The sequence below is a fragment of the Crocodylus siamensis genome, chromosome 5 (genome assembly GCF_052110815.1).
Source record: "Crocodylus siamensis isolate JL-2025a chromosome 5, ASM5211081v1, whole genome shotgun sequence".
In the NCBI taxonomy this organism is placed as follows: Eukaryota; Metazoa; Chordata; order Crocodylia; family Crocodylidae; genus Crocodylus; species Crocodylus siamensis.
The window spans coordinates 42,631,076-42,658,295 of NC_143399.1; the positions used below are offsets into that span (position 1 = coordinate 42,631,076).

The window sequence follows — 27,220 nt, forward strand, 5'->3', positions numbered from 1 at the left end:
AACAGACTCCCCACAGAAGTGGTGCAAGGACCTACTCTGGACACATTCAAGAAGTGTTTGGATGATAATTTTGCTGGGGTCATCTGACCCCAGCTGACTTCCTACCCTTTGGCCAGATGGCTGGACCTGATGATTTCGTGAGGTCCCTTCCAGCCCTAATGCCTATGAAATCTATGAAACAGATATAACCATTGTATCCATCCTGCCCCATCCGGGAGGTGACTGAATGGAAACTGATGTCTCCAGCCTTGTTGGAAAATGGATTTAATTGCAATCCATTGTGCACTTGGTCGTGCTTTTTGATCAAGGAAGAAAGAGTGTAGGCACCTCCATCTTCTCATGTGTGGAGGTATTGGGAGCCGGCAGTGACAGAGTTCACCAGAGGATGGGTGAACCAGCAGGGAAGGGAAAGAGAGAGGCAGCAGCATGTGGTGCCTGAGATGTGAGGAGCACCTCAGAGCTGGAGAGGCCACCGTCCTCTCTGCCAAGTCAGAAAACAGACATGGAAGGAAAACCTGAATACAGTCTGACCTGGTGTCATGGCCAGGGCCATGTGGGGCACGGCCTTGTCATCCTCAAATGTCAGGGGCTTGGAAATAACAGCAACAAGTGTGGGATAAACATAGGTTAATAGATTTCTTTCCAGAATGCTAGGGTCACTTCTCTTCCCTACTCCATCTCCTTATGTAGTTTGTGCTATGCTCAGGAGGCCTTTCAGCTTCATGTGGGACTTCAAGAGGTTCTTGCTTTCTCACCTTTTTGCCCTTGTCTTGCCTGGATTGGGTGGATGACTGTTATTTGCAGCTCCTGTCATGCTAACCAGATTGGTGTGTACCCACAGGTCTCTGAGGTGCACTCTAGCCCTGTGTCCCAAGGGCAAGAGTCTGCACCTGGATCCCTGCCTAAAATTGTAGGGTAGGAAGGGAGCTTAGGGATCGTTTAGCTTGACCCCTGCACAGATGTGAGATTTGTTCATTCCTAAACAGTGCCCAGCCAGCCTCATCTTGCAAACCGCCATGGGAGGAGATTCCACAGCCTCCTTAGGCAGGTTGCTCCATTGCCCTGCAGTTCTAACTCTTAGGAGATGTTTCCTGAAGTTGGTTCATAATCTGCCTTGCTATAACTCATTGCCTAATGCCCATGCTGCAGGGTAAAACTGATGCAGAACCAGATCCTGGTCTTGTGGGAGGAGTGGGCTTGCCCCCCATGTCCTAGGTGCTTTTGCTTGCAAACTCCAAATGTCAGGACAAGCAGGATGCACCTCTGATCAGCTTCTGAAATCTTTCAGTGTTGCTACAGCCAGTGGCAACACGTAGGGGGTGCATTGAGGTGCATATGTACCCCCTGAGAGCACCGGTGCACCCCTGACAGCTGCGTTTGCTGCTTAGGCAATGGGTGGGGAGGGCAGCAGGAGCGCTGGTGCCCCCCCTGCAAGTGCAAACTGATCACTGCGCTTGTAGCCACTTTTGGGAGTGGCTGCAGCTGCTTTTGGGAGTTGCTGCAGCAATCGCCCAGCGCTTGCTCCCAGAAGCGGCCGCAGCCACTTCCATCAGTGGCTGCAATGAGTGCAGCGATTGACTGTGACAATTGGCCGTCATGGGACACCCCCCACCGGGACCGCAGGGTTGCCCATGGGGGACCACCCCCTCCAGTCAGTGGGACTGGTCACTGGGGGGGGCATGTGTCCCAGTTGCCCATAGCTACAGCCCCTGTGCAGCTCGACCAGCTTTGACAGCATGGGAGTGGCAGTGGCCTAGCTGTGTTCTTACCATGGTGCCATGTAGCTCTGTGCAGTGAGGTGAGAGTAAGTGTTAGTAAAAATGAAGCTGGCTAGTCTGCACTGGTTCTGTCCCCAGTCCTAGCCCAGCAGAGACTCATTTAGAGTCATGCTCAGCTGAACCGTTTGCAAGCCCCAAGGCAGAATGCCCTGAAGCATCCATGGAGAAAGAAAGCCTTACCTACTGTCCTCTTGGGGCTCCCAGTATTGCCCCTTGCTCTGACTTGCTGGCACCATGTGTTTCAGGGTGGCTGCTGAGAGCCTGACCAATCGCAATGAAGCGGAGCTGCGTCGCCAGTATGAGGAGAAACAGCAGGAATCAGAGCATGTGTATGAGCTTCTGGAGAACAAAGTCCAGCTCCTGCAGGAGGTGGGTGCATGAGGCAATACCTGCCAATGGGAGAAGGATGCAGGTTCCTGGGGCATCTGCCAAGAGTGGCTGGGCTTTCTTTCTTGGTGAGCCCTCTCAGTGCGAGTCTGGTGTGCTGGTTTCTTCCCCACATGCTGTGGGGCACAGCTCCTTTGGGTGCTTCTTCTCTTGGTGCATTCCCTCTGCACATACGTCACAGGCTTTGGGAGCTGGGGAGCCAGGACCTGAGAAATCAGGATGCTTTGTTCTGTTATGCTCACAGAGCTTGGGGTGTTCCTGTGACTCCCTTTTGGTTCCAGGAAACAGGTCAGACCTGAGGCCCATGCTACTCTCCCTCAAGCCACAGGTAAAAGGCCTTTTGGCTGCTTACAACCTTAAAAAACATCCCAAAAACTGTGCTTTACATTCAACTTTGCACCTCCCCCTGCCCTCTCCCCTCCCCCCATCCTGAGCCCAGTGCATGCCCAGAAGAGGTGTTGCGTTAGTTGGACCTGGCTCACCCAACATCTGTATAGATAGGGCACTTTAGATAGGGTGCTATAGGTAGGGCGTTTTGGGGGGAATTTTTATCTAATAGTTGATTGAATCAGCTATTAGATAAAAGCACTAAAAGGTGCCCAATCTCTACAGATGTTGCAGAGCCAGGTCGAACTTCTTGCAGTAAAGTGTTTTATGTCCCCCTACATGTGTCAGTGCCCTCTATTCATGAAGAGCAGAGCTCTGAGCCCTCCAACTCATTCCTCTCTTCCTTTTCCCCCAGCATGTGGGGTTGGGGGATCCAGGCACTCCACAGTGGGCCTTTGCAGGGGGATGAGAGTAGGTCACAGGGTTCTGTGTTCACTGGACGCTGCTTCCTTTTTTTCCCACTGAAACAACAGCTCTGCCCTCCTTGCAAGAAGGCACGGTTTGCAATAGCCTTTTGTTGATCTTTACAGTCTCTCTCTGCTCACACAGGAGTCAGGCGTCTCTGAGAGGCATCTCAGAAACAAAGGCTGCATCGATTCTAGCAAAGCCACTTATCTTTTTGCTTAAATACAGTAATTATCGATACACAGCTGAAGTTCAATGGGAATTGCTGGGTGCTTGGCACTGGAAAACCCAGCTGCCTCTGTAGAAAGCAGTAATCCAGATTGTGAGAGAGCTGTGGCACTAAGAGAACCTGCCCACTTGCAGCTCTGGGGTTGCTTTTTATCCTTCATATCTTTCGTATAGTTGTCACAGAGGGCATAGTATTTTTCATGTAATTTCCTTGGGCCTTAAAATAAAGAAAAGAGTCAAGAAAGAGAAAGGGTTTTGTATAAATGAGGGTATGGAAGATGCACAGAATTTGGCCTGAAGCATGTTGAGTGAACCCAAAATTTCAGGAGAGTGATTTTTAACCTTTCCCATTCTCTTATCCTTGATTTAAGGCAGTGAGTTTCTTGGCAAGCTCTTGCTGCATTTTTTTCAGGGAGAAACTTGCATTTGTTCCAGCAGCACCAGTTTGTGATCAATAGTCCCTGTCACTGCCTTGTGCCTTTGCAAGCCTGTAGAGACATTACTTAGCAAACACAGCTTCATTATTTATTTAGATTTCATTCATGATAAGCAAACTGCCTTTCTGGGGCTCTGGGCATATCACTGATAATACAGTAAAATCCCAGCATGATCAAAGCCATCCTTTCAACAGAAACTTGGCCAGATGAGCACCCCTAGAAACTCATTCAGTGTTGCAGAGAGCATATTTCAGGCCTTTCCAAGAGATGTCTCAAAGAGACAGCTTATATGGCGCCATCACTAACTTCAGGATGTTTTGGACCAAGACGATAGGAGAGGAGCATTTTAAAGTTCTAGAGTCCCCGAGCCTAAGTGGCTGAGCCTGCACAGAGTGATCTTCCCATAGTATGCATCTTTGGGCATTTCAGTCTATGACTAACATGGCCAGGAGCCCATTCCTTATGGAGAAGCTGAGTTTGAGGAGGGAAAGCTCAAGTAAAACTGTGTAAAATCCACACAAGGCCTCCAGCAGCAGGTCCCACAAATACTAACATTGATGTTTCAGCTACCAGTCAGTATTATTAGCACTTTGAACAGCTCAGGCCTGTAACCCCAGCCTTGTATCCTTCCCCTAATCCTGTGGGGACAGCCCCCTGTGGACACTGCTGCTATTTCCATGGAAAAGCAAGTAGGGCTCATGGTTTTAGAAGCCACCCCAATGGAGAGGAGATACCTGTCCAGCTCACTTCATGCTCCCTCTGCAGGAGACCAGGTTAGCAAAGAGCGAGGCAGAGAAGACGGCAGCCCTGGCAGAGGTGGAGAAGGAGCGCTGCCAAGAGTTGACCGAGAAGCTGAAGGAGGTCAGCAGGAAGGAGGAGGAGGCGAGGAAAGCCCAGGTTCTGCTGGATGATTACTGTGCTGCGCTGGCACAGAAGAACAAGTAGGTGCCCATAGTCACTTCTGTGGTTTCCTCATCCCTGGCTTCTTGCCAGTCAGGGTACCTGCTTCCTGCTGGATCCAGAGTAGGGGTTACTTGCCTCCCATACCAAACCATAGAATTAATTTGCTGGGGAGAGGGAGACAGATTGCAGTGGGGCTAGTCACACAGGATATGGCCTTTCTTGGTGAACCAAGTCTCACTTTGGGGATGGGGCTAGGTCTCCAGTACAGTCTGTGGCTCACTGGTGAATCCCTGACGGGTGGCAATGTCCTGCTGAGCCAGAGAGGGTCACACAGTGGGTGATGCTGCCTTGATGAGCTGACGATCACCTGAGACCATGGATGGGATAAGAATTGTGAGGAACATCTGCAGGTGCAGTGCCCTCTTTTATTACTGGGGAGGGAACAGAAGAGGACAGTTCTTGGCATTTAGAGTCTCCTTTTGGGGATGGCTGTTCCCCTTGGTGCTATGGCACAGATGCAGGGGGGTTGTGAAGCTGTGGATATAGGCCCTAGGAGGTACCCCAGGGGACAGGAACTCCCTGGGTGCTGTACTGCCAGCTTAGTAATTGCTGTATCCCCTGCATCACCTCCTTGGTGTGGTCAGGGAGAGGGCCTAGTCAGAAGGCCCTTATATCGCAACTGCTCCTGGTACATCCTCTAGGGCAGAGGTGGGCAAAATGGCAGATCTGGCTCCATTTCCCAGTCTTGGGATCCCAGGGGCATGGCAGGGTAGGGCCAGGGCAGAGCCCTGGTTGTGCAGCTCCATGCTGTCATGGCCCTGCACTGTCATGCCCCTGTACTCCTAGAGTCTCCATGGAGACTGGCCAGGAGCCAGGGCTGCTGGAAAATGGAGTCTGTCTCAGGCCCAATCCAGCTCACAGGCTGGATTTTGCCCACCCCTGCTCTAGGGGATGTGGGCACTCTGGTCTCAGTTAGAGCAGCCTTGAGGTGGCTCTGATTTACCCTGTGGGTTGAACCACTCCTTAGCTGGCCCCTGAATCAGTTCTCCAGAGTTGATGTAGAGCCGTCTTTGTCTCTTTATCCCTGGCAAGCGTCCTATACTGAGCTCAGAGCCCCGTGTCTGAGATCCTCCTGATTTTGCCCAAGGTAACCAAGTCATTTTCTCCTTTGCAGAATGATTGAAGAGCTGACCCAGAATCTGAGTGCCAAAGAGCAGCTTATTGAGCTACTGTCCACCGAGAAGCAGAACCTGCTGCAGCGTCTGGAGGAGCCCAAGGAGATGGAGGTGCAGGTAAGATGCCAGCTGGCAGGTGGCAGCGTGAAGGCCTCCAGGATGTTTCTGCTGCCCATGGAATCAGGTCCTTCTCTGTGTTTGTTTTCCAGCTTGGCCACTGCACTCCTGGGTGACCAGGCTCCTCTCTCGCTCTCTGTGCCTCAGCCCTACTTTGTTAAGCATTTTGAGATCTAGGGATAAAAAAGAGCCAGATCAGAGATAGGTGACATGATATTTGAGCCAAGGTTGGATCTGAGTAGAAAGCTGGTGTTGGTATTATGGGCTCATTTTGTTCATTGATTGATACAATAGCAATTATTTATTTGTACCACTGTTTCTTACATAGATGCAGATCGGTGTATGTGTGTGTGTGTGTGAGGAAGTAGTCTTATTCCCAATCCCTTCCTTTCCACACTGGGGCTTTATTTCTGCAAGGTAGACGCATTAAAACAACTTATATTGACAAAGCTGAAGACACTGGATCAACTCTGTGCCTCGTTCAGCTTAAATGGAGCTGCACCAGGGGGCAGTGGCCCAATTAATCTGGTCAGTCCAGGGGCAGCGGCCCAATTAGTCTGGTCAGTGTGGACAAGGTAATGGTGCAAAACTGTTTTCCAGCCATGATGGAATGAGTTAGCTGAACTAAATACATGGGATGGACTTCCCTTAGCTAAGGGACTTGATCCTTAGCATTCAGGCAGCATTTTTTAACCAGTGGGTTTCCAAATGTTTATCTACAGCCTTGTGTCCAAACCTTGTGTAGCCCTCTTCAAATGGGCTCAGGTTGGAATCTGGCATTCTCAGGAGGTATCACTGGCTTGTTACCACTGTTGTAGAACCCCCCTTCCAGACTACCGTGAGGAGGAAGAGGTAATGGCATGACAGCTGGAAGCAAATCTAGCCAGCTGCCACTGCTTGGGGAACTTTGCAATAAAGTTTCATAGGTTCCTCATCACTGGAGAAACATTGGGAATCAGATGTCCTGGGCTGCTAGGAATTATAGGTCTCTACTGCAGGGCATGCTGTGAAAGGGGGCAGGCTGTATGGCCTGCTCTGGCCTCTGCCAGAGAAGGAGAGAATCCCAGTTTCCAAGGGAAGGTAAGTCGGGTGCTCTGATTTGATTCCCATGGTACTGGGGTGACGGAAATTTTGTGGAAACCGAAGGGCAGTAAATTAAACCTATGCAAGGGAATGGTGTTATTCAGAATAGGCATTTATCCTGTGCTTCTTTCTGCCACAAATGATTGCTGAGGACAGGAGTAGCCAAGTGCTGTACATAAAAAAACTCACATTGTGGATGTTCTTGTGATGCACACAACCATCCAGGCCTGTCTTGAAATATACTGTTCAGAGGATACAAGTGCTGCTTCAAGCTGACTGAAAGAATTACTTTCCTCTTGGGGCAAGTGATTCTATGTCCATCCTTTCTGAGGGGCTTTGCTAGTTGTGCTTTTAGTGAAGCAGCTGGCCCTGATTGATACCCAGCTGGGCTAGATGGAGCCCTGGTATGGCAAGTCATGTGCTACATAAACACACATAGCTGCATTGCATTGCAGCTAGAATCATGGGTAGCAAAGGATGCCCTGGCTACATCTCTGCAGGACCTGGTATAAGCTATATAGTAGCAACACCCAAAGACTAGGATGTGGACAACATGGAGAGGGTCCAGAGGAGGGCCACTTGCATGGTCAGGGGGCAGCAGGGCAGGCCCTACGAGGAGAGGCTACGGGACCTGAACCTGTTCAGTCCCCACAAGAGAAGGCTGAGGGGGATCTAGTGGCCTGTTACAAACTAGTCAGAGGGGACCAGCAGGCACTGGGGGAGTCCCTGTTCCCCCGAGCACTACCAGGGGTGACTAGAAATAACAGTCACAAGCTGGCAGAGGGTAAATTCAGAGTAGACATCAGGAGGTGCTACTTCACTGTCAGGGCGGCTAGGAGCTGGAAACAACTTCCAAGCGAAGTGGTGCTGGCCCCTACCCTGGGGGTCTTTAAGACAAGGCTAGACAATCACCTTGCTGGGGTGGTTTGACCCCAGTACTCTTTCCTGCTATGGCAGGGGGTCAGACTTGATCTGCTCAGGTCCCTTCCAACCCTACTAACTATGAAACTATGAAACTGCTGGGAAAACTGGATCTTGCTTCATTGTTGCCTGTTCTCAATGATGAAAAACATAAAAAAGAAACAAAAAATTACAAAATTGCACTTTAATTTCTAGGGCATTATGGTCCAATCTGTGATTTATACTTCTTATGGAATTGCTTAGGGCTTTAGGCATTCTGTTTAAAACCAGTTTCTTAAAATATCCTCTGAAAACCCAGCCACATGTGTCAGCAGGGACAGCAAGGCTGCGAAGGGATCAAACCAGATTACCCAGCAGCAGCTGGAGTTCCTGGGATGTCACCTCCTCAAAGATGCGTTTTTGGAGGCAGGTGCTGGGCAGCACTGTCCCCTTCTCCTGTTAAAAGCAATTTTACGAGGCAGTCTTCACTGCACACACCCGACAGAATAGAAGAGGAAAAGAATATCAGCAGAAAACTGATCCCTGAATGAACGAAGAAGGCAGAGGCTCTCTGCTAGGTGCAGGGAACATGAAGCAGCAGCGGTGGAGGAAAGGAGATGGTGATAAACTCCAGGATCTGAGCCTGATCATCAGTGAAGGAGATTTCTCTGATGGGGGGGAATGGCTTGGTGAGATTTCAGGAATGTATGTGGTAGCCGTGTTGGTCTGAAGCAAAAAGAAATGCAAAATTCTAAAACTCTTGGTTCAGGATTTGTACCTTTTGTACCTTGACCAGTATTTGACACCCAACTCAGAGTGGAAGCCTGCCAGCCACTTTGAATGCATGCACTGTGGCTGTCAGGCTGCAGGCTCTGTGCTCCAATGGCCGGTTGTGTTTCTGGAAAGGATTTGACAGCAGTGCCTTTACATCTCTCGACCCTAGAAACTATGAAACTATAAATGAGCAAACACTGGACTCTAAATATGAGGAATAAACAACCCTCCCCTACCAGGGCCCCTGAGGCTCATGGAGTGCAAAGGATCCCTGCAGATGTCAAACTACCAAGAAGAGCAGCTGCTTAATAAAATGCTGATGGCAAGAAAGTGGAGACTGCTTGCTGTCCACAAACGAATGGCAACACACCCCTTCACTGGGCTCCTGAGCGTGGCCAAGGCAGGAGCCCCACCTGCTCTGCCTGAAGCAGCTCTTGCGGTGGAATCCTGGTGCCCCCTGTTGGTCCAACAGCCCATTCGCCACCAGCGAAGGAGCTTGGTCTGGATGCCAGCACAGGCTGCCTTTAGCCGAGGGAAGCAGAGCTCAGTTTCATGCCACGCAGGTGATTCTTACCTCTTCACAGCAAGATTGCTCTATATTAATTCTGTGGCATGTCTGTTTCCTAGCCTGACTGTGCAGGTGGCTGGAGTTGCAAGCAACGATGCGCACTACAGAAAGTCTCATGATAGCAGCGGTTCTCTTGCCACAAGGGCCAGACTACAGGTGACATGTGAGTTCCACCTGGTTCATGGCCTGATACAATCACATTGGTTAAATCTTTGATTCCCTCAGTGGTGACCTCTGGCTGCACTGATAAATCTTGCTGAAGTCAATAGAGCCTCTCCTTGGTGTTTTAGGGTTGTTAGTTGTTCACTTCATAAATCTGCTGGATACAAAAAATCATGGACTAAATATAGGCAGACAAGGTTCTTTGGGTAAATCCAATGTCTTTTATTAGACCAACTCAGATAAAATAATCTAATAAAAATAAGTAATATAATAAATCTAATTGTTTTAAAAATAATTTGTAATGTGAGGCCAAATTAGCCAAAACTAATTCCACATCCAAGAATCCAGAACCATAAATGGCTCAACTACCAGCAAACATTCTCTACCCACACCTGGGGCCTCAGATGTTTCCAAATCCTTTGTTGGATGTCCTACTTGCAGGTCCAAGCCCGGAGGCTTGGAGTTCGGATGCTTAAAGCCACTACACCTTGGTGGGTGCTGAACCATGCCAGAACAGCAGTTGTCCTGTGGGTGGTTCAGGAAAACTGACTTCCTGGACACAGATACGTGGTATTTCACCTGCCAGGTTAAGAAGCCACAGCACTTATCCTGAGCCTTCAAGAGGCCTGCACTTGATCTGAGCCTTCTAATACTCTAAAAAAAATCTAATAAAAATAGTCTAATAAAAAATACTAGATTTACCCAAAGAACCTCGTCTGCCTATGTCCTTAGACCAACATGGCTACAACCTATATACCCTTGGACTAAATATAGACATTGGATTTATGGCATGTTATAATAGGCTAACATCTGATAACCCCAGGTAACCTGTCTGCATTTTACCAGCTGCATTCTCTCACCAGTTCAACATTCCCCCTTTCCTCCCTGACCCCATCTGTCTCACACCTATTGTCTCCCATTCCCTCTGATCCTCACTGCCATGCATTTGCATTTTCACAGACTTGCATTTTGCATTTTGGCTTCTCTTTTACCCAAGAGAGCACACAATTCACCTGTAGGCTCTCTCTATGTCTGAAGAAGGGTGTTTGTACCCCAAAGCTTGCAAAAAACAATTTTTCCAACTACTTAGTTGGTCTAATAAAAGATATCACATTTACTCAAAGAACCTTGTCTCCTGGGTGTAACATTTGAAGGATTTTCCCTGTAAGCAAAAGGGGCGAAAAGTTTTCCTTCCTGCAGGATGCTGGGGCCTGTGGTACTCCAGCAAAGCACAAGCCCAACAGCTTCCAAACAACTGGACAGTTCTGCCTCCTAGAATCAGGAAATAACAAAGCCCCGTAATTGCAGCCCCTCTTCCAGGCTGCACTGAAGAATAACACCCCGCCCCCCCCGGCCTGTTCATGCAGAATGAGTGCCTAGGCTGTGAAGCAGAGAAGCTATAATTTGGGCAGCTGGCTGGCTTCCAAATCTATAGCTTTTAAGCTTTCTGAACTACATGGTACAGGACTGTCTCCAGGGGGGCTTCCATCTGCTCCAACCCATTATCCCACTTCCTGGGGAAGGGTAGCTAATTGAAACAGTTCTGCCTGCTCAGCAGGTATAGCAGGCTTTTCTTCCCCCCCCCCATGCTCTTTGCACACAAAGGGTTGGAAGATCTCAACCCTTTCTCAGATTTCTCTCTCTTCCTGGTCTGCATGTCTGAGGTTTTAGATAGTTTCTGGGTTGTTGCTCTGCTGTGCATTTTTTGTCATCTAGTTTGTAATAAATTGTTTCACAAAAAAACCCCAGACTTCACTGCTTCTCAGAGCCACTTCCTTCCCCCACCCTCTTAAAATTATCCACTACCATGATACCTACAAAATACTTGGTGGTGGCTCTGCAGCTGGCATGCTGCAATTGCTGTGTTTTATGCTGATTGGTGTCACCACATTGTTGGGCTTGTGCCTGCCTGGCTGTTTGCTGTATCCACCAGATTTTGGAAGCTCCATAGAGCAGGCACTATTTCTGTTATATTGGTACAGCACATTATTGGGCTGTTAATGCACAGTTAGCATTAACTGGTCCCCAGCAGCACGTATCATCAGAAGGACTAGAGTTTGTATGGACTGTGGTTATTGAACAAGCCCTTTCTCTTTTGGATAGGGGCAGTTTCTCCAGAATTAGGGTATGTTAGTGAAGGATGATTTGATGGATGCTTATGTTGCAGAGCTAAGGGAGAGACTTCTTATTCCACTGTGGTAAAACAGGCTCATTTTACCACCAGTGGCAATTTCACTAAAAAGGTGAGTTTTTGACCTGTCTACCTGGATGATGATTTCTGCCTTAAACTTTTCTGTACCTGTTAGGTAGAAAACGAAGCCTGATGCTGAGAGTTTGTGGCTGGTGACACAGGAAGCTGGTTGGTAAAAGGGACCATTTGGGTGCCAGGGGGCACTGGGTAGACTGGCTACCACTGGGCTTTACATAGCAATAGGTAGAACTGGTACCGCTTTGTGGGCAAGTGGCAGTGAGAAGACTGATTGGTACATGGAGTGGGTGAAGCTCAGTATCACATGGCACTGGATGGCATGCATCAAAGGGTTGCTGTGAGGTGGGGCCAGGAGCAGGTGGACTCTCAGTGGCAGGAGGCTCGTGCAAGTTGAGCATTAGTGGCTCCAGGCAGTGTTCAGTGCTGGGTAGCATAAGGAGCCCTTTGGCAAGCATGTCTGGGTGACTGAGAGGAGTCAGGGTACATTTGCACCTAACAGACTAACAAAGTCTGTGATGCATCACCTTTCATAAGCAGTGGCTGACTTCATCAGATGCTGTGAAGGGACTGCAGGAAGTGGAGCTTCTAACTAGAAAGTAGCGGTTGGCATACAAAGGGCAGGGGAGAGGAGACCCAAAAGGAGGGGGCACTGCTGGTAGAGGCAAGCTGATCCCCCTCTGATGTAGTAGTCTACAAGGTGCATCTCTACCTTGCCTTTTGCCTGACTTCAGATTAACATGGCTAGTTACCTCCCTCTACTCATAGGTGACCAGGCCAGTGTGTGGGTGCTTAATGTTAGAACAGGTGGGGCACCGCTCGCTGTCTCAGAGGCCTGGGTGTTTGGTGTTGTTGGGGGGCTGGCATTAGCAGGGGGCAGGGAGAGGCAGGCATTAGCAAGGGGCAGGGGGCACCTCTGGTGGGAGGCAGCACAGGGTCCAGTATCAAGTACACCAGGGTGGCACTGGGACCAGGTAGCGCAGGGGCTTGTGCACGGGGCTGGGGGTGCAGGGCACATCTCTGGCTGTGGCTGGCACTGCCTGGGTACACGGAGAGTAAGCCTGGATCACGATCTCGGCTCCCTGAGAGCCCCCCACAGGCCCCGGTCCCTGGAGGTGCGGGAGGAGCAAAGCTGCCTCCTCCCTTGCGGCTGTGCCAGCTGCCAACATCAGCTATTCCCCTGCCAGCAGCGCAGCTCCTTCTGCGCATGCGGAGGAAGGGCAGGGGCCAAGGCAAAAAACTGCAGCTTCCAGAATGCTGCGGGGTGGACGCATGCGCTGTGTAGCCGGCGATGCCATCTTGCAATCTGAGCCGCAATCGGGCAGCCTCAGCGGCAGCGGCAGCGGCACCGGCACCCTCCTCCTCTTTCTTGTCTGCGGCTGGGTCGGGGCCGCGTCTCCCTACGGGGCGCGGCCGGGGAGGCAGCCTCCTGCTCTGAGCCGGGCGGGGGCAGCTCGGTGGTCCCCGGGGCGAGGCCAGGGCAGTTTGGGGGCGAGGCTGCATGGGGTGGGGGCGGGGCCAAAGGGGTGGGGGCGGGGCTAGGGGTGCTGGCAGGAGGGGGTGTCTGGCCAGGTGGGGCAGCGGGGAGCCCGTGTAGCCGTGGCCTAGGGGGGTGCGCGGGGCGGGGTGGCTGCGCATTGCCTGAGCCAGGGGAGCCCCTGGGGTGAGGGAGGTCTAGGGGGTCAGGCCCTGGGGACGCACTGAGGGAGCAGTCGGAGCCAGGAGCATCTGCGCACAGGTCTGGGCTGCAGCCTGGGGCTGGGCGCCAGTGACGAGGATGCGGGAGGCCTGCCGCATCTGCGCCCGGGAACTGTGTGGCAATCAGAGGCGCTGGATCTTCCACCCGGCTTCCAAGCTCAACCTGCAGGTACTGCTGTCCCACGTGCTGGGCAAGGAGCTGTGCCGCGATGGCAAGGCCGAGTTTGCCTGCAGCAAGTGCGCCTTCATGCTGGACCGTGTCTACCGCTTCGACACAGTCATCGCTCGCATTGAGGCGCTCTCCATCGAGCGCCTGCAGAAACTGCTGCTGGAGAAAGACCGCCTCAAGTTCTGCATTGCCAGCCTGTACCGGAGGACCAATGGCGAAGAGCTGAGTCCTGATGACAAAGTGGGGGACGGCACTGTGGACCTTTCAAGCCTGCCCGATGTCCGATATACTGCCCTTCTGCAAGAGGACTTTGTCTATTCCGGGTTCGAGTGCTGGATGGAGCACGAGGAGCAGGCCTCAGAGTCACACAGCTGCCACGCTTCAGAGAGCGGGGTTAGCCGGCCCAGGCGATGCCGGGGCTGTGCTGCTCTGCGCGTTGCTGATTCTGACTACGAAGCCATTTGTAAAATCCCGCGAAAGGTCGCCAGGAGCATCTCTTGCGGGCCTTCTAGCAGGTGGTCTGCAAGCATGTGCAATGAAGAGCCACCCATAGGCGAGCTTGGAGCCACTGAATCGCCCAATGCCAAAGTACCTGCGGATGGAGAGAGCATGGAGGAAGGGACTCCCGGGTCCTCCATTGAATCCTTGGACACGACTGTGGAGGTCGGCTCTCTGCAGCAGAAGGAGGAGGAAATGGACAAAGGTGGAAAAGGCAGTGGGAAGTGCGACTATTGCGCTGATGATCGCACCACTCCAAACTCTTCATTGAATGGTAATAGGTTGGAGCTAGCTCTTAGCCTGATCAAAACCTGTGACTACAAGCCTGTTCAGAGTCCCAAAGGCAGTAGGTTACCTGTTCTAGTGAAATCCAAGCCCAGCCATGACACAATGGATGGAAGTCCTCATGCTGGTTCGATGACAACTGGTTCTGGATTCCTGAACGCAGATGTGAAATCCTTTTCCCGACCTCCTCTGGGCTTTCCCTTGGAGATGTCAGATCTGCAGGAGTTGTGGGAAGATCTCTGTGAGGAATATATGCCGCTTCAGGTTCAGGTACAGATTGATGAGCAACACTGCAATTGAACAGAGGTCCTGCCATCTTGGCTGAGAGTCCAATCTGGATCCAGCTGTGCTGGGATAATACAGATAGCCAGTCCTATCTGAGCAAAAGGCTAGGAATGGGTAGCTAGGCACTCAACCACTGTTCTTATACACACCCCGTCCCTTTTCTGTGACATTTCCATAGTATTCTTTTCCTGCTGTGTTTGAGAAATGAGCCCTCCATAGGTTTTTAGCCTCTTGCCTCTTAAGTTTCCCTGAATCAAGGATACCAGCAAGGTTTGGCTGATATTTCCCTTTTTGTTTCTTGTTTCCAGCCAAGCAAACACCAGTTTAATTTCTCCTCATTACTTTCTAAGGAGTAAGTTTTGAATCTGTTAGTTCTGGGTTGCTAAAGGGTGTAGTTTAAGCTGCCAGATGCTTCTTTAATAGCAGTTCAGTTTTCTTTTGGACTTTGTAAGTTATAAAGTTATAATTTGTATCTGTTCTGGGGTGGTGGGAACTGCTTTTTTTTGCAGGCAGAGCTCCACAATCTAATGTTCTTTGTCTCTCCCCAGTTCTTCCAACTTGGTCAGCCCTCAGGAATCCCGTTATGGTGTTGGCAGTGAGGGTGTTGTCTTTATGAATAGATTTGCTCCAGTGGGTGACTTAAAGCTAGCATTCTCAGTAACTGATCCTTTAGAAAAATTTAACAATCAGTAGCAGTTACTGCTGAGAGCCTGTGAGCTTTTGCAGGAACTTCAAGCATCTTAATCATCTGCATAGATTCCAGGTGACAATTACCTTTGGATTTTCACTGCTATTTTGCCTGGCTTTAAAATTCTTGTTAATACATGATCACAGGGCTGCACCTGTATTTCTTTTTTCACTTCTCTTATCATCCATTAAAGTCTCATGTCAGCTTTAATTCAGCAATATCCGTGTCAGTCTAATTGCCTTGGCATTAGCAGGCTTAGTGCTGTCTAATTTTCCAGGTAGCCTCAGGGATTAGAAAGATACTTGTTTACTACAGAAGCAACTGTAGATCTATTGGGTGATTGCTCTCCTTATGCAGTGAGTTGTGCTCATTCTTTTCCAAGCTCTGGCATTTTCCAGGGGTGTGTACTTTTTCCACAACAGCTTTTAGCATCAAAACTTGCTATGGAGAAAGCCAGACTGACAGAAGCTGACAAATTCCAAAGCCTAGTCTGATGATCCATTTGTCACCAGTAATTGAAGATTTGCTGACACTACCTAGGGAACCTTGAAAAATGAAGGGAAAATGCCATCATCTCTGTATACCTTGTTGCCTGGTTTTTACCATTACAGACTGATATACCAAAATAGGATCTTTCTTACTGCACAGCTTTTCCACCATTAGTTTGTATGGTGATTACATGACATTTCAGTTGCATCACACATCTTAGCATTTTCATTTCATCTCAGAATTACTTACAAAGGGTTTCTTCAAACCCCAGCCTCTGTCATGTGTTTGTCCTTATGGTGAATCTTATGCCGAGTTTTTCATTTCCTGTTTCTTACCATGGCAACAAACCCAACACAGAATGATGTCTTCAGTGCTAAATCTGGCATAAATCGAAAGCACTCACTCCTCTTTAACAGAAGGATTGGAGAGTCAGAGTTGCCAGTAAATAGTTCTCATATAAATATTTTCTTTATTTTTTTCTCCACCCTAGCCTAAGTGCCACTGCGTTAGAGCCAAATATTGCCCTCTCTCCACTAATGTGAATGGATTCGCCAGTTGAGAGTATTACAGGGTTCTGAGACAAGACACCACTATTTTCTTGGCTGAAACTTCAGTGTTCTCTCATATTCACTGAATAAATTAAGATGATGCAAAGCATCGTGATCTCTTGAGCATGTGACCTGTTAGGCTTTGTTGGTGCCAGCTGTTTTCCTTAAAAAGCCATCTCTTTCCCTTACAGCTCCAGAGATGGTAGCAATTATGGTAGTGCCAGCATAGACTAGCTACCATTGCTTTATTAGCAGCTTTGGGGAAACTAGCACTCTGCAGATATAGAAGCACCCTAGTAATGGATTCAGGGGCCAGCCTTTGGTAACAGCCATTGTTGCTGTCACTCTTGGAGCTACACAGGTGTGAGTTTGGGGACAGCAGAATTTTAGGCAGTGTAAGAGAATCTCTGGAGAGCAATGATCATGTTCAAGTATAATGTCCCATGTAATAAAGAGCTGAGGTTGTTAGATCCTGCGTCCCAGGCCTTGGCCTCACCTCAGTCCTTATTGCATAATGAAATTAGAAAGACTTTAATTTTTTAAACACTGAATTCAGAAGGTGAAGAAAAATTGTTTTTTGACTTCTTTGCAGCAGCTAAGTTCTAGAAAATAGTTACAGGTTTCCCCACAGATGTTCCTCATCTTTGCACAAACCTGCCAGGCAAGATGATTCTGTTAATACAGCTGAAATGCTGGTGGCTGCCCATGGCATGTGTGCAGAAAGCCTGTTTTGTTTACTTATAACATCATATTGTTCTTGCCTACCCTCTCAAGCCAGCAATGATTCCTGCCTTTTCTGAAAGCTAGGTCCAGACCAAGTTTCATATGTTGGCTACAATAAGGTGTATTGCACCTTTATTGCAGGGCTTTGTATAGCAGGCTTTTACAAGCTACAACAGCAGAAGGCTGCAATACCATGAAGATAGCTATTGATTCTTGAGTCTCTGCCAGTTAACGATAGCTGTGATACATGGAAGAGCTCATTTTCAGTTGTCTGGCTGCAGTTTTTAGGGCTAGTCATAAGTTCTTATTCAGATACAGAAATCTCTGTATTACATATCTAGTCATGCTGATAGCCTTTAGAGTATGAGTCTGTGGTTGTCAGCGCTGCCTGGAGGATCCTTCCTTTCTTTCTTGCTCTTCAACCCCCCAACATGGCTGATACTTTTTGATGTCCTTGATGCATGGCCCTCCAAAGGTTATCCTCATTGCCTGGTAACCAAATAGATGTTGTGGGACTGAGCCTCATAAGATCTTATTAGGTTGGAGACGGTAGAGAACATGGTCTCTGCCAGTCTTGCATCCTCTATAGTGAGAAGATGGTGCGTGCAGTTATATTTTGGAACATAAAGATTGTGGTTCCATTGCAGTTGTACAGCAAATGGCAGAGAGGTGCTTTCCCTGCTCTGAAGAATTTGCAGGTGAAGCTAACAAATGATAGAGTTTGGAGGGGAAGAGGGGAAAAAAGGGTGCCTAAGCAAACGGTGAGGGTAGCGCTGGAAACAGTTGGATCAGGGAGTGCCCTTCTTCTGGACACAGAAGAGGAGTGGAAGAAGGGCAACTAACAGGAGAGAGTGAGGAGTCCTTGCTGAGCAATAGAAGAGTTAGAGGATGGAGGGGAAGAAAGGAAAGTGAGGACAGGAAACATTGTGGGGAAGGAGTAGGAGGGGATTGGAATAAAAAAAAAGTCAGCAGAGAAAGCATCCTATGTCTCAGGTGCTGCAGAATGTTGCAGGGCTGCAACCTGCCTTGGTGCTGCTGGAGAAAATGGCCTGGGGAAAGAAGAGTTGGTGAATGAATGTGACAGGGCTAATTGGAGCTAGTTACCATCTCCTATGCTTAGTACTGCTTGGAGCTGGCTCTCTGTACCTCTTGCACCTGCTTTGAAAAGGTTATCTGAGACACGCTCAGATCTTTATTGCACCCACACTAGGAAGGTGAGGGAAGGGAGAAGCTGGGCAATGGTTTATATTTCCCTTGGTTGTTCTTGAACCCCGGATTTTCTCATTCTTGTTAATGACACTAAAAAGAGCATTTCCCACTTACCCCGCCTTTGTCAGGAATGACCTCTGTCCCAAGAAGCTCACAGGCTTAACTCGGCATTGGGCAGTGAGCCAATAGGGAGTGGTGATGGGAAAGCGGAATGTCAATAAAATTATTATACCACCACCCAGTGGAGGCCTGCATAGAGCATGTTACCCTAAGGAAGGGAGTGGTTTTGTTTTCTAAGTAAATGTATGTCTGTCTCAGGCACTGTAGTAGAAGCTAGGTGGGACCTGAATGAGAAATAATTCTCTCTGCATAGTGTGGGGGAAGGCTTAAAGATATATGTGGGTAAGGTATAGGGGTATTGAAGTTGGCATCACTGATAGAGAAAAAGTTGTAGGAGCACCACACATGTCGTCATGGTGGGGAATTTGTTTAGGTCATGTCTTGAGGAAGGTGCATCATAATTGAAGGGGATGTGGTGTGTGTTGGGAGGCAACAGGCAGGAAAGGTCTGAACAGGAGTGTTTTTTTCAGGGCAGATGGAAACGGTCACATTATGGGCTGAGATGAAGGAAATGTGGCGGGTTTTAGACACTGCCTGAGGTCAGGATGAGGGAGGAATCATGGTTAACAGGGCTGAGTAGTGTGAGTCACCAGCTTCAAGGGGATGGTTAAAGTTAAGGGATCAGATGAGATCACCTAATGAGAGGTGTAAAGAGAGGATAGGAGTGAATAAAAAACAGAGCCTTAGGGAAGAGGGGAAACTTGTTCAGAAGTCTAGGGAAGGAGCAGCCAGAAATAAGCATGAAAGAACTCACAGAAGGGTAGAGCTGCAGGTTGAAAGACTGAGAGGCAGATCTAATCCCTGAATTGGTTTTTCTTACATCCCTGCTGCGAGGTCCAGAGTTTGATGAGAAATCAAAGGAGGATTTGATCCATTTTTTTCTCATGTCTTTCTTTCTCTCTTAGAATCTGCATGAGGACCATCAGCAGCTGACTCAGTGTGAGCCTGCAGCCACAGAGCATGTATCCAGGTTGCATGTTGTGGAGCTGCAGGACAGAATCCAGCAATTCGATGCCACCAACAAGGTATCTTTTTCACCACCAGCAAATTCAGCTCTGTTAGGGTGCTTGTTTACCTTAATTAGCGGAGGGAAGCACTTTTTAGCCTGGCTGTGAAGGTTGATACCAGCACCTTAATCTTGGCAGTTTCCAGGTGCGTGTAGTGACCTTGCTCTTGAAGGTGATGCTGTGTGCCTTTTCTGCCAGGATAGGACGTGCTTCCCTTTCTTGTTGACGTACTATCTTACAGTGTCCTTCGGTATCCTATTCCCAAAGCAGTGTTTGAAGGGACTTCCCTTCTGCCTTTATGGAGTCATTGGAGGAAAGTCATCCATGCTTCTAGCTCTGCCAGTCTCTGTATAGTTCTTTGGCCTCACCAAAGGAAGATGCATTATAGCCCATAATTTCACCCTTGTGTAGATTTAAAGGTCATGAATTTGATAATTATTCTGCACAGGTTGCCTGGGGGCACATTCAGCTTAATGCACATTGTCAGGGATTGATGGATGTACTTAAGGATGTTGCTGGGCTCTGCCTTAACTCTGACCATTAAGGAAAAGCACTTCTCAGTGTGGATGCCTCCATGCAGACTTATGCTTAATGGGTAGCAGCCTTCATAAGCAAACAGGATGTTACGGTATGCTAAGAAAAGAATAGAAAAAATGTCTTTATATAAATCACTGGGCTGCCACAACTTGGTTTGGGCCACTCCCTTCCAGAAAAGATAACTGAGAAATAGAAAAAGTCCAAAAAGCAGTAGTGAAAATGATTAGAGGCTTGAGATTAAACAGAGAGAGACAGTTTTAGCAAAAAGAAAAGTTAGAAAGGGAGTAATGTGACGGGGATATACAATACTGAACTAGAAAAGTGTTTGAGAGCACCTATACCTTTAAGGGCGTACAGTGTACATGCTGCTGTAAATATTTGCCTTCTCTTGTAGTAAAAGAACAAGATGTTAAAAAGCAATGACAAAAAAACCCAGAATTATTATGAAACTTGCATTTCATCTGTGGAAGATCTCAGCAGGATGAGAAACAAGGAAGGCTTTGTTGTTTAATGGGAGATAATATGCTGGTATTCTAGTGCGGATGAAAATGGCTGTTTTAAGCCGTAAGCTGAGTGGAGAAACTAGATGGAGACTTTCTCCAACCCCTCCAGCCATGCTGTTGCTAACCTTCCATTATGCAGATTTTACAATATTAAAGCCAGTGTTTCAGTGTTGAATGCTGGGCTGGATGAAACACTGATCTGACTGAATGTGACATTACCTAAGTCCAGGCAATTGCTACAAGGCAGAATGCCTGGATGGAAGCACTGGAAGACTATGAATAGAAGGTCGTAATATACTATTTGTACTAGGGGAGGAGATGATGGAAGGAAAATAAATGATCTTTGCGCTGTGTGGTTTCTAATTTGGAGATTCCAGACTGGTTTTATGTTGAGGTCTTTGGGAGTGGTACGGACTGGAGCCTTTTCCCCTCCGTTGTAAGAGACTGAACATTCTTTGGGTAGATGGGTGTAAGAGACTTTGCCTAACAAAGTAAGTAAGATCTTTTGTGGTGGGGGGGGAGGGGTAAGATGGTGTGATTCAGGGGCTCTGAGGCAAGGACCAGAGCCTTACTTGTAGACTGGATACTGGGGGGACTGGAAGTACTATGGAAGCAAATGGGCATAGACTCAGTGAGAAGGCAAAGCCTGTCATTCCTTTGTGGCAATTGTCTCCATACAACTCGGGGAAAAAGGAAACTTAGCAATCAGCATCTGGGCTGCTTGGACTCCGTAAGGGATTCTTAGGAGTGTTTTTTAGATAAAGCCTCGTGCTTGCTAACCAGGCCATTATCTTGTACATGTTCAGTTGCTTCAGGAAAAGCTGAACGAGTTGAATTTTGAACTAAAATCTGTCCAAGAAACGTCCCGGAAACAAGATCGTACAATCCAGAGTCTGAATGAGACCCTTAAGAGCAAAGATTGTGAGGTAACTAAGAACACAAGGGAGGGCAGAGGGAGGGCATGTATTGTGGCCTGGCAAGGGAAGTGCACTTGCAAAGTGGGTGTGTGCATATGCATGCCTTAACTGTTTTAGACAGTATTTGAAGAAGGAGCACTTCAGCCGCCCCTACACACCTGTAATCTCACAGGCTTCTCCTGTGCCTTGTTTCTGGCAAAGCGCTTGCACTAGTTTCCTGTGGAGGGAACCCATGCCCAAGATTCCTGCAGGTAGCATGGCTTATGCTTGGCTTCCTAAAGGTTGAGCATCCTATCCTTTTTCTTGCAGACAGAAGAACTGTATCACGTGATTGAAGGGCAGAATGAGACGATGGCCAAACTACGAGACATGCTACATAGGAGCCAGCTTGGGCATTTACAGGTACATCTCTTTGTCCCCAGGAGTGATAGATGCGGGTGAGAAGCCTTGGGCTTGACTCTGTGGGGCTCCTTTGTTCTAAACCAGAGGTGTTCAACCCCTGGCCTGCAGTGGCTCCTTGCAGGTCTGGAAATTTGGCAACTGTGAGGCAGTGCTGCTGCTCCCCTGTTGCCAATTTTCTGGATCCATGGGAAGCCCCGGGCTCTGCACGCTGAATGGGATGCCTGATCCCAGTGCACAGGGCTGGTTGAAGGCAATGCCAGTCTCCTGGGACCCAGTCCTGCTGTGCAGGTGGTAGAAGGGGGTCATGCCAGGTCCCTGGGACCCAATCCCAATACAAAGGGGGAGGGCAGAGGGGTGGCACCAGGGCTCAATCCTAGTATTCAGGGCAGGGGAGGTGGTGGTGCCAGGCCCCCGGGACCCAATCCTAGCGTGCAAGGTAGGGAGGGGGTGGTGGTGGGCCCCAGGCCCTGATCCAGCTTGCTGACTTGCCCCACATCACTCATGAGGCCCTCAGGGCCAAAAGGTTGAGTGTCACTGTTCTGAACAATTCTTGTGAGCTCAGCCATATGCACTCTCAGGTTTGTGGTTTCCCCCCTTCTTGTTAGATCTCGGAAAATCCATCCCCTGCCCAGCAGCAGCAGGTGGCACTGCTGGAGCTGCAGAACACACTCTTCTGCACCCAGTTGGAGGTACAGAAGGGGAAGAGAGCTCAGCGGCAGAAAGAACATCAGCTGGCTGAAGCCAGGAGGGCTCTTCAGCTCCTAGAGACTGCTGTGCAGGAGGAACAGCAGCAGCAGGAGGCAGCGTGGAAACACAATCAGGTTGGCCCTGTGGCAACTGCTGTATTTGTGCTGAGGCCCCTCACATGAATGCGATCCTGTGTTTTGAGTGCATGGGGGAAGCAAACAGCTGATCTCAAAGCTTTGAAAAGCTAAATGCCTTACACATGCTCTTAACTGTACCTCCTATTAGTCCAAACAGCTTGCGATTTGAAAATAAATCTACACAGCCAGGGAAGATGCTTAGTAGTAGTGTGGATGAGTTGTGTTGCTTATTGGCAAACTCTTGGCTGGTGCAGAGACCCCTGTGCTTGTTTGTAGTGTGAGCTGTGACTCAACTAATTAGCAGCCACTGACCTGAAAACAAGCACCTGTGGCCAGAACAAGGAGTTTAAAAAAAAGATGTACCTAAATGCAGGAGAAATTGCATCAGATTTAAAGTCACATAGTCACTTGTGACATGGTGATTAAAACATTTCATTGAGCAGTTGTGCATTTAGGGGAGAAAGTCCAAATGTGCATCTTGTGCTGCATGCCACTTTCCCAATTGAAACTCATTTGGACCTGAACTAATAAGGACCTTCTCTGAGACTGAAGAATGGGCAGCTCTATGTTTTGAGTTATTTGGCTAGGAAACAAAATGCACCATTGGAAACAGGAGTTGAAATTCTCAAAATTAGGCTGGTGCTTAGTACTCTGTGACAAGCAGTCACTTGGAACAGGGGAGGAGTTTAGAGTTTAAAAACCCTAAATGTTTTGCTGTTGTTCCTTTGAAATTATACATGTTTGACAGTTTGCTCCCATCAGGAATGTAAGTAAGGAGTTGGGTATGGTTACGTGGGAAAGCATTAACCTCCATAGTGATGGAGGCACTTCAGAGACCCTCTGTGCATGGCTGCTGAAATGCCAATTGCATCTACAGGTGTACAGCCCAGGTATCCAGCATAGTTTCTGTAAGCGCACGTGCTCTCGCTCTCACTCTCACTCTCACTACATCAGCATGGTCCTAAGGAGTTAATACTGCTCCTCTGGGAGATTAAACTCTCAGTTTTCTTAGCTGAATGAAAGCAACTCTAGTGACTTGGAGCACCTGTCTCAGAATCCCCAGTGCCTTCTCCTGGAGCCCAGCTTACCTTCATTGTTTGGTGAGATTCCACTGGGTAATAGGAGCTCTGAATGAGCTGCACGTGCCTGTCTTTGTTGCTGCACACTTAGTCTTCTGGCTCTTTGTAGGGAAGCGGGCATTTAAGGACAAAGTAGTGAGGTGTATATTTCTTTCCAGGAGCTGCGTGGTTTTGTGCAGAAGCTCCAAGCAGAGCTGAAGGATAAGGGTCAGCAGCTCCAGAACTTAGAGTGGGAGAAATGCCGTGAGACCCAGGCCCACAAACAGAGACTTCAGCGTCTGAGCCAGAGTCTGGCTCACAAAGAGCAGCTCCTGCAGGTGAGATGACGACTCATTCAAACTGGGAGTGATCCTTCAAGGATCTCAAATCTCTTCTTGATACTTGCCTGCCAGCTACCCCCTGGGGCCTTAGATCTTAGTAGGACCTGTTGTCCAAGGGGGTAGGTTGGAGTACGAAAGCAAGCAAGTCTTGGGCCCCAGCCATGGGTATGGAGCAGCAACAGCTGAACTAGATGCCAGGTTAACTTGGTCCCAGGCAACTTCCACTGAAGCCAGAGTGGGAGGGGAATAAACAGAATAGAAAATAAATGTGGTGAGTGGATTTGCCCTTCCTTGAAGTGTTTAGGGAGAGAGGAGGTCACTCAGCCTTCACCTTGCTCTCACTTTGTGATTTTTCTGGACTGGGTTTAGTAACATCTTTCTGGTGTTCAGTGGTGGGTCTCATATGTCCTCTCTGGGACTTCTCTCAGGAATCCAGGGAACTGCGACATCATCATCAGAGCTTGGACAAGAGCCCTACAGTGGCAAATGCAATGCTGGAAAAGCTGCAGCAGCGAGTCAAGGACAGAGATGCTGCATTGGAGGTAAGAGCAGGATGCTCCAGTGTGTTGTTCCCAGCCTTTCCTTAGGTTTAGTCTCGGGACTTTAGTGGGGATGGGTGGCACCATATTCCTCGTGCTCTTTTCCCCATCACATGCCCTGCACTTCCTTTCCTCTGGGTCTGGGAGACTGAGCTGTAGTGTCCCCTACCTCACCAGTGGGAGAGCAGAGGGCTTCCCTTAGTGAGTAGGGAGTTCAGGGTGACTTCTCTGCCGGATGGAATCTTACCATAACCCTTAAGTGCCCACTTCCCTTTCATTTTATAGCGAGCAGTAGATGATAAGTTCTGTGCCCTGGAAGAGAAGGAGCAAGAGCTGCGGCAGCTCCACCTCTCAATAAGGGAGCAGGAGCGTGACCTGGAAAGATTGCGAAGCATCCTATCCAGCAATGAGGCCACCATTCATGTAAGTGCTCACATCTCCCTGCAGAGCACAGTCCCATCTGGCAATTGCAGTATAGACAGTTGCCATGTTCACTCCTGGTTAATGCACCCTTCTGCCCATGACTGGGCCCAACCTATCCGTTAGCACTCTTAGCAAGTCCCTGCCATGATCCTGCCCCTCATCTCTCCTCTCTCTGTCCTGGGATCCACTGCAGAAGGAACCAGGCTGTCAGCTCTTGGATAGCTTGGTTCTGTGGGGCATTACTTAGCTGGACGCTGAAAGTTTTCCCCAGGGAGACTGAAACTATGTGTTGTGTGGAAGGGTGAAACCCAACCAGTCTTGATCCTGTTCATTTCAGTGCCCAAGAAACTTTAACTGGGCTTTGTCCCATGTTGAATTGTTCCCTGTTTCCTTTATGGTCTTCAGAGCCTAGAAAGCCTGCTGAAAGCCAAAACCCTGGAACTAGAGCAGGCATCAGCAACCTGCCAGAACCTTCAATGGCTGAAAGAGGAAGTGGAAGCCAAATCCAGCAGCAGGCAGAAGGAGCAAGAAGGGATCATTCAACAGCTGCAGACCTCTCTGCATGACAGGAACAAGGAAGTGGAAGTAAGAGCCCTGTCGCTGCTGCTGTATCACTTGACTAGTTGCAGGCATCAGTCCCTGAGGGTTGATGCTGGGCCTCCACAATCTACTCGTCCCTAGGGAAGACAGGGCTGTGCCCACCTGAGACTTCCTGGCCTGAAGTGGTCTTTGGGACCCAGTGTGTCACTCTGTAAATATATTGCTCAAAGGGAAGGATTTTTGTGGGTGATCTCTGTAATTGAACCAACAGAAGAGTTGGGGAGGATACAGGCAAACTTTCAGGTACCAAATACCTTTCTTCAGGCACAGTGTGCAAGAGACCAATGCAGTAATATGAACAAGAGCACAAAATCTGCATAATTGCAGACCTGATGGCAAAGACCAATGCACAAAAGAGGGTCAGCTTCTGAGTGATGTGCCTAGCTTCTGATGCTGCCACATGTTGCCAGGCAATGGGGAGAGAGCCTGGAGAACTGTTTCCTGGGGTCCTGGCAGGCTCTGGTAATCGTGTTGGTAGAAATGCTAGCAGGCATTGAGTCTCAGCCAGCCTTTCCATAAGGTTGAAGGGCACCATCTCAACAGGCAGTCATCGCTAAGTGGGTTAGGGCTAGATGTGGGGCACAGCACTCAGTGCCTCTGAATATGGAGGTGGAAAATCTGATCCCTCTCCTTTTTCTCTCTTAGGAACTCACAGCCACCTTGCTTTGCAAGCTAGGCCCTGGGCAGAGTGAGATCATAGAAGAGCTGTGTGTACGCCTCCAGCGCAAGGAGAGGATGTTGCAGGATCTCCTGAACGACCGGAGCAGGCAGGTGGTGGAGCATGAGTCTGAAATTCGGGGCCTGCTTCAGGCCATTAGCACCAAGGAGGAGCGCAGCCGAGTAAGTTATGCTTGGAGCAGTGACCCAGTGCAAATGTGATGGACCTTCACTGTATTAGAGAGGCTGGAGACTCATCCCCAGCTTCTGTCGGTGTCATGACAGGAGGCTGCTGGGAATATCTTGGGTTTCAGATTGCTGTTGAATTGAATGTGAGGTCTCCCGTGTTAGTGCATAGTTAAGGTTACAAATACTACCTCATTTTCTGCAGGACCACTGGAAGTTCTGGCACTGTCCATGTGTCCCCGGGCCAAATAGGCCTGTGTTGCCTGTAGGAAGTTCTGTACTAGGATCCAGAGCTGTACATAGCAGAGGGAGTATATACAAATTCCAGTTTGAATAGGAATTCCACCATGACTGGGCCAGTAACACCAAAAGGAACCAATGGAAGGGTGAGCCTCAGAGCCCCTCATCCACATGGGTGATCCCAAGCCACCAGAAAGAAGCCCTTGAGCCATCTGCCCTGCATAGATCCAGAAGATGGAGGCATGTGGTGTTGCAGTTTTGTAGGCATGGCATGGCCATTATGGTTAGATTTAAGTTGTGCTAGTGTTCAGGATTCTTTTTGTTGGCAATACATATGAGTTGTTGCTATGAGAGTTCAACGAGTCTTCAGTGTTGCTTATTATATATTTAGTTCCATTAATTTAAATATTACCTGGGTGTTTTTGCATTGCATTACCTTTCATGGGAACTAAATTAAAAAATTGAGTCTATTTCTCTCCTCTCAGCATTTCGCTCCATATTAGCTCCTTCTCACTCTTGATCTGTCTTTATCCTCTCCTTAGAATCTCCACAGGGCTCTCCTTCAGCAAGGAGGGGATGCTAAAATCTACAGCTTTTCTGTCAGTGGAGCTGTTACCAGCCTAGCCAGAGATCTTATAGCATCAGCAAAGTGTTTAGCAAGTATTTTGCTAGTGAAAGCAGGGAGTTGTAATAGAAACCATGTACCTCTGACTGTGTGTGCAGACTTTCTACTGAACTTGGAAATGAGATTGTCTCCTAACCTT

The 27,220-nt window shown here is 48.7% G+C and overlaps 2 protein-coding genes across 5 annotated transcripts in view; both read left to right on the top strand.

Annotated features, from left to right (window-relative positions):
- Nucleotides 1-4,523, top strand: part of LOC149863972 (uncharacterized) — a 45,976-nt gene extending 41,453 nt beyond the window's left edge. Inside the window, exons 7-8 of the mRNA XM_090049584.1 lie at nucleotides 2,024-2,147; nucleotides 4,388-4,523. Coding sequence (XP_089905710.1) covers nucleotides 2,024-2,043 — 20 coding nt within the window. The 3' untranslated portion in view covers nucleotides 2,044-2,147; nucleotides 4,388-4,523. The remainder of the gene's footprint in view (nucleotides 1-2,023; nucleotides 2,148-4,387) is intronic.
- An 8,629-nt stretch (nucleotides 4,524-13,152) lies between these two features.
- The window catches only part of PDE4DIP (phosphodiesterase 4D interacting protein), a 76,932-nt gene continuing 62,864 nt past the window's right edge, over nucleotides 13,153-27,220 (top strand). For all 4 annotated transcript variants that reach the window (XM_090049576.1, XM_090049577.1, XM_090049578.1 and 1 more), the window contains exons 1-10: nucleotides 13,153-14,430; nucleotides 19,128-19,247; nucleotides 21,076-21,195; nucleotides 21,496-21,588; nucleotides 22,194-22,409; nucleotides 23,650-23,808; nucleotides 24,240-24,353; nucleotides 24,636-24,773; nucleotides 25,179-25,358; nucleotides 26,019-26,213. In XM_090049576.1, coding sequence (XP_089905702.1) covers nucleotides 13,288-14,430; nucleotides 19,128-19,247; nucleotides 21,076-21,195; nucleotides 21,496-21,588; nucleotides 22,194-22,409; nucleotides 23,650-23,808; nucleotides 24,240-24,353; nucleotides 24,636-24,773; nucleotides 25,179-25,358; nucleotides 26,019-26,213 — 2,478 coding nt within the window. In that variant the 5' untranslated portion in view covers nucleotides 13,153-13,287. The remainder of the gene's footprint in view (nucleotides 14,431-19,127; nucleotides 19,248-21,075; nucleotides 21,196-21,495; nucleotides 21,589-22,193; nucleotides 22,410-23,649; nucleotides 23,809-24,239; nucleotides 24,354-24,635; nucleotides 24,774-25,178; nucleotides 25,359-26,018; nucleotides 26,214-27,220) is intronic.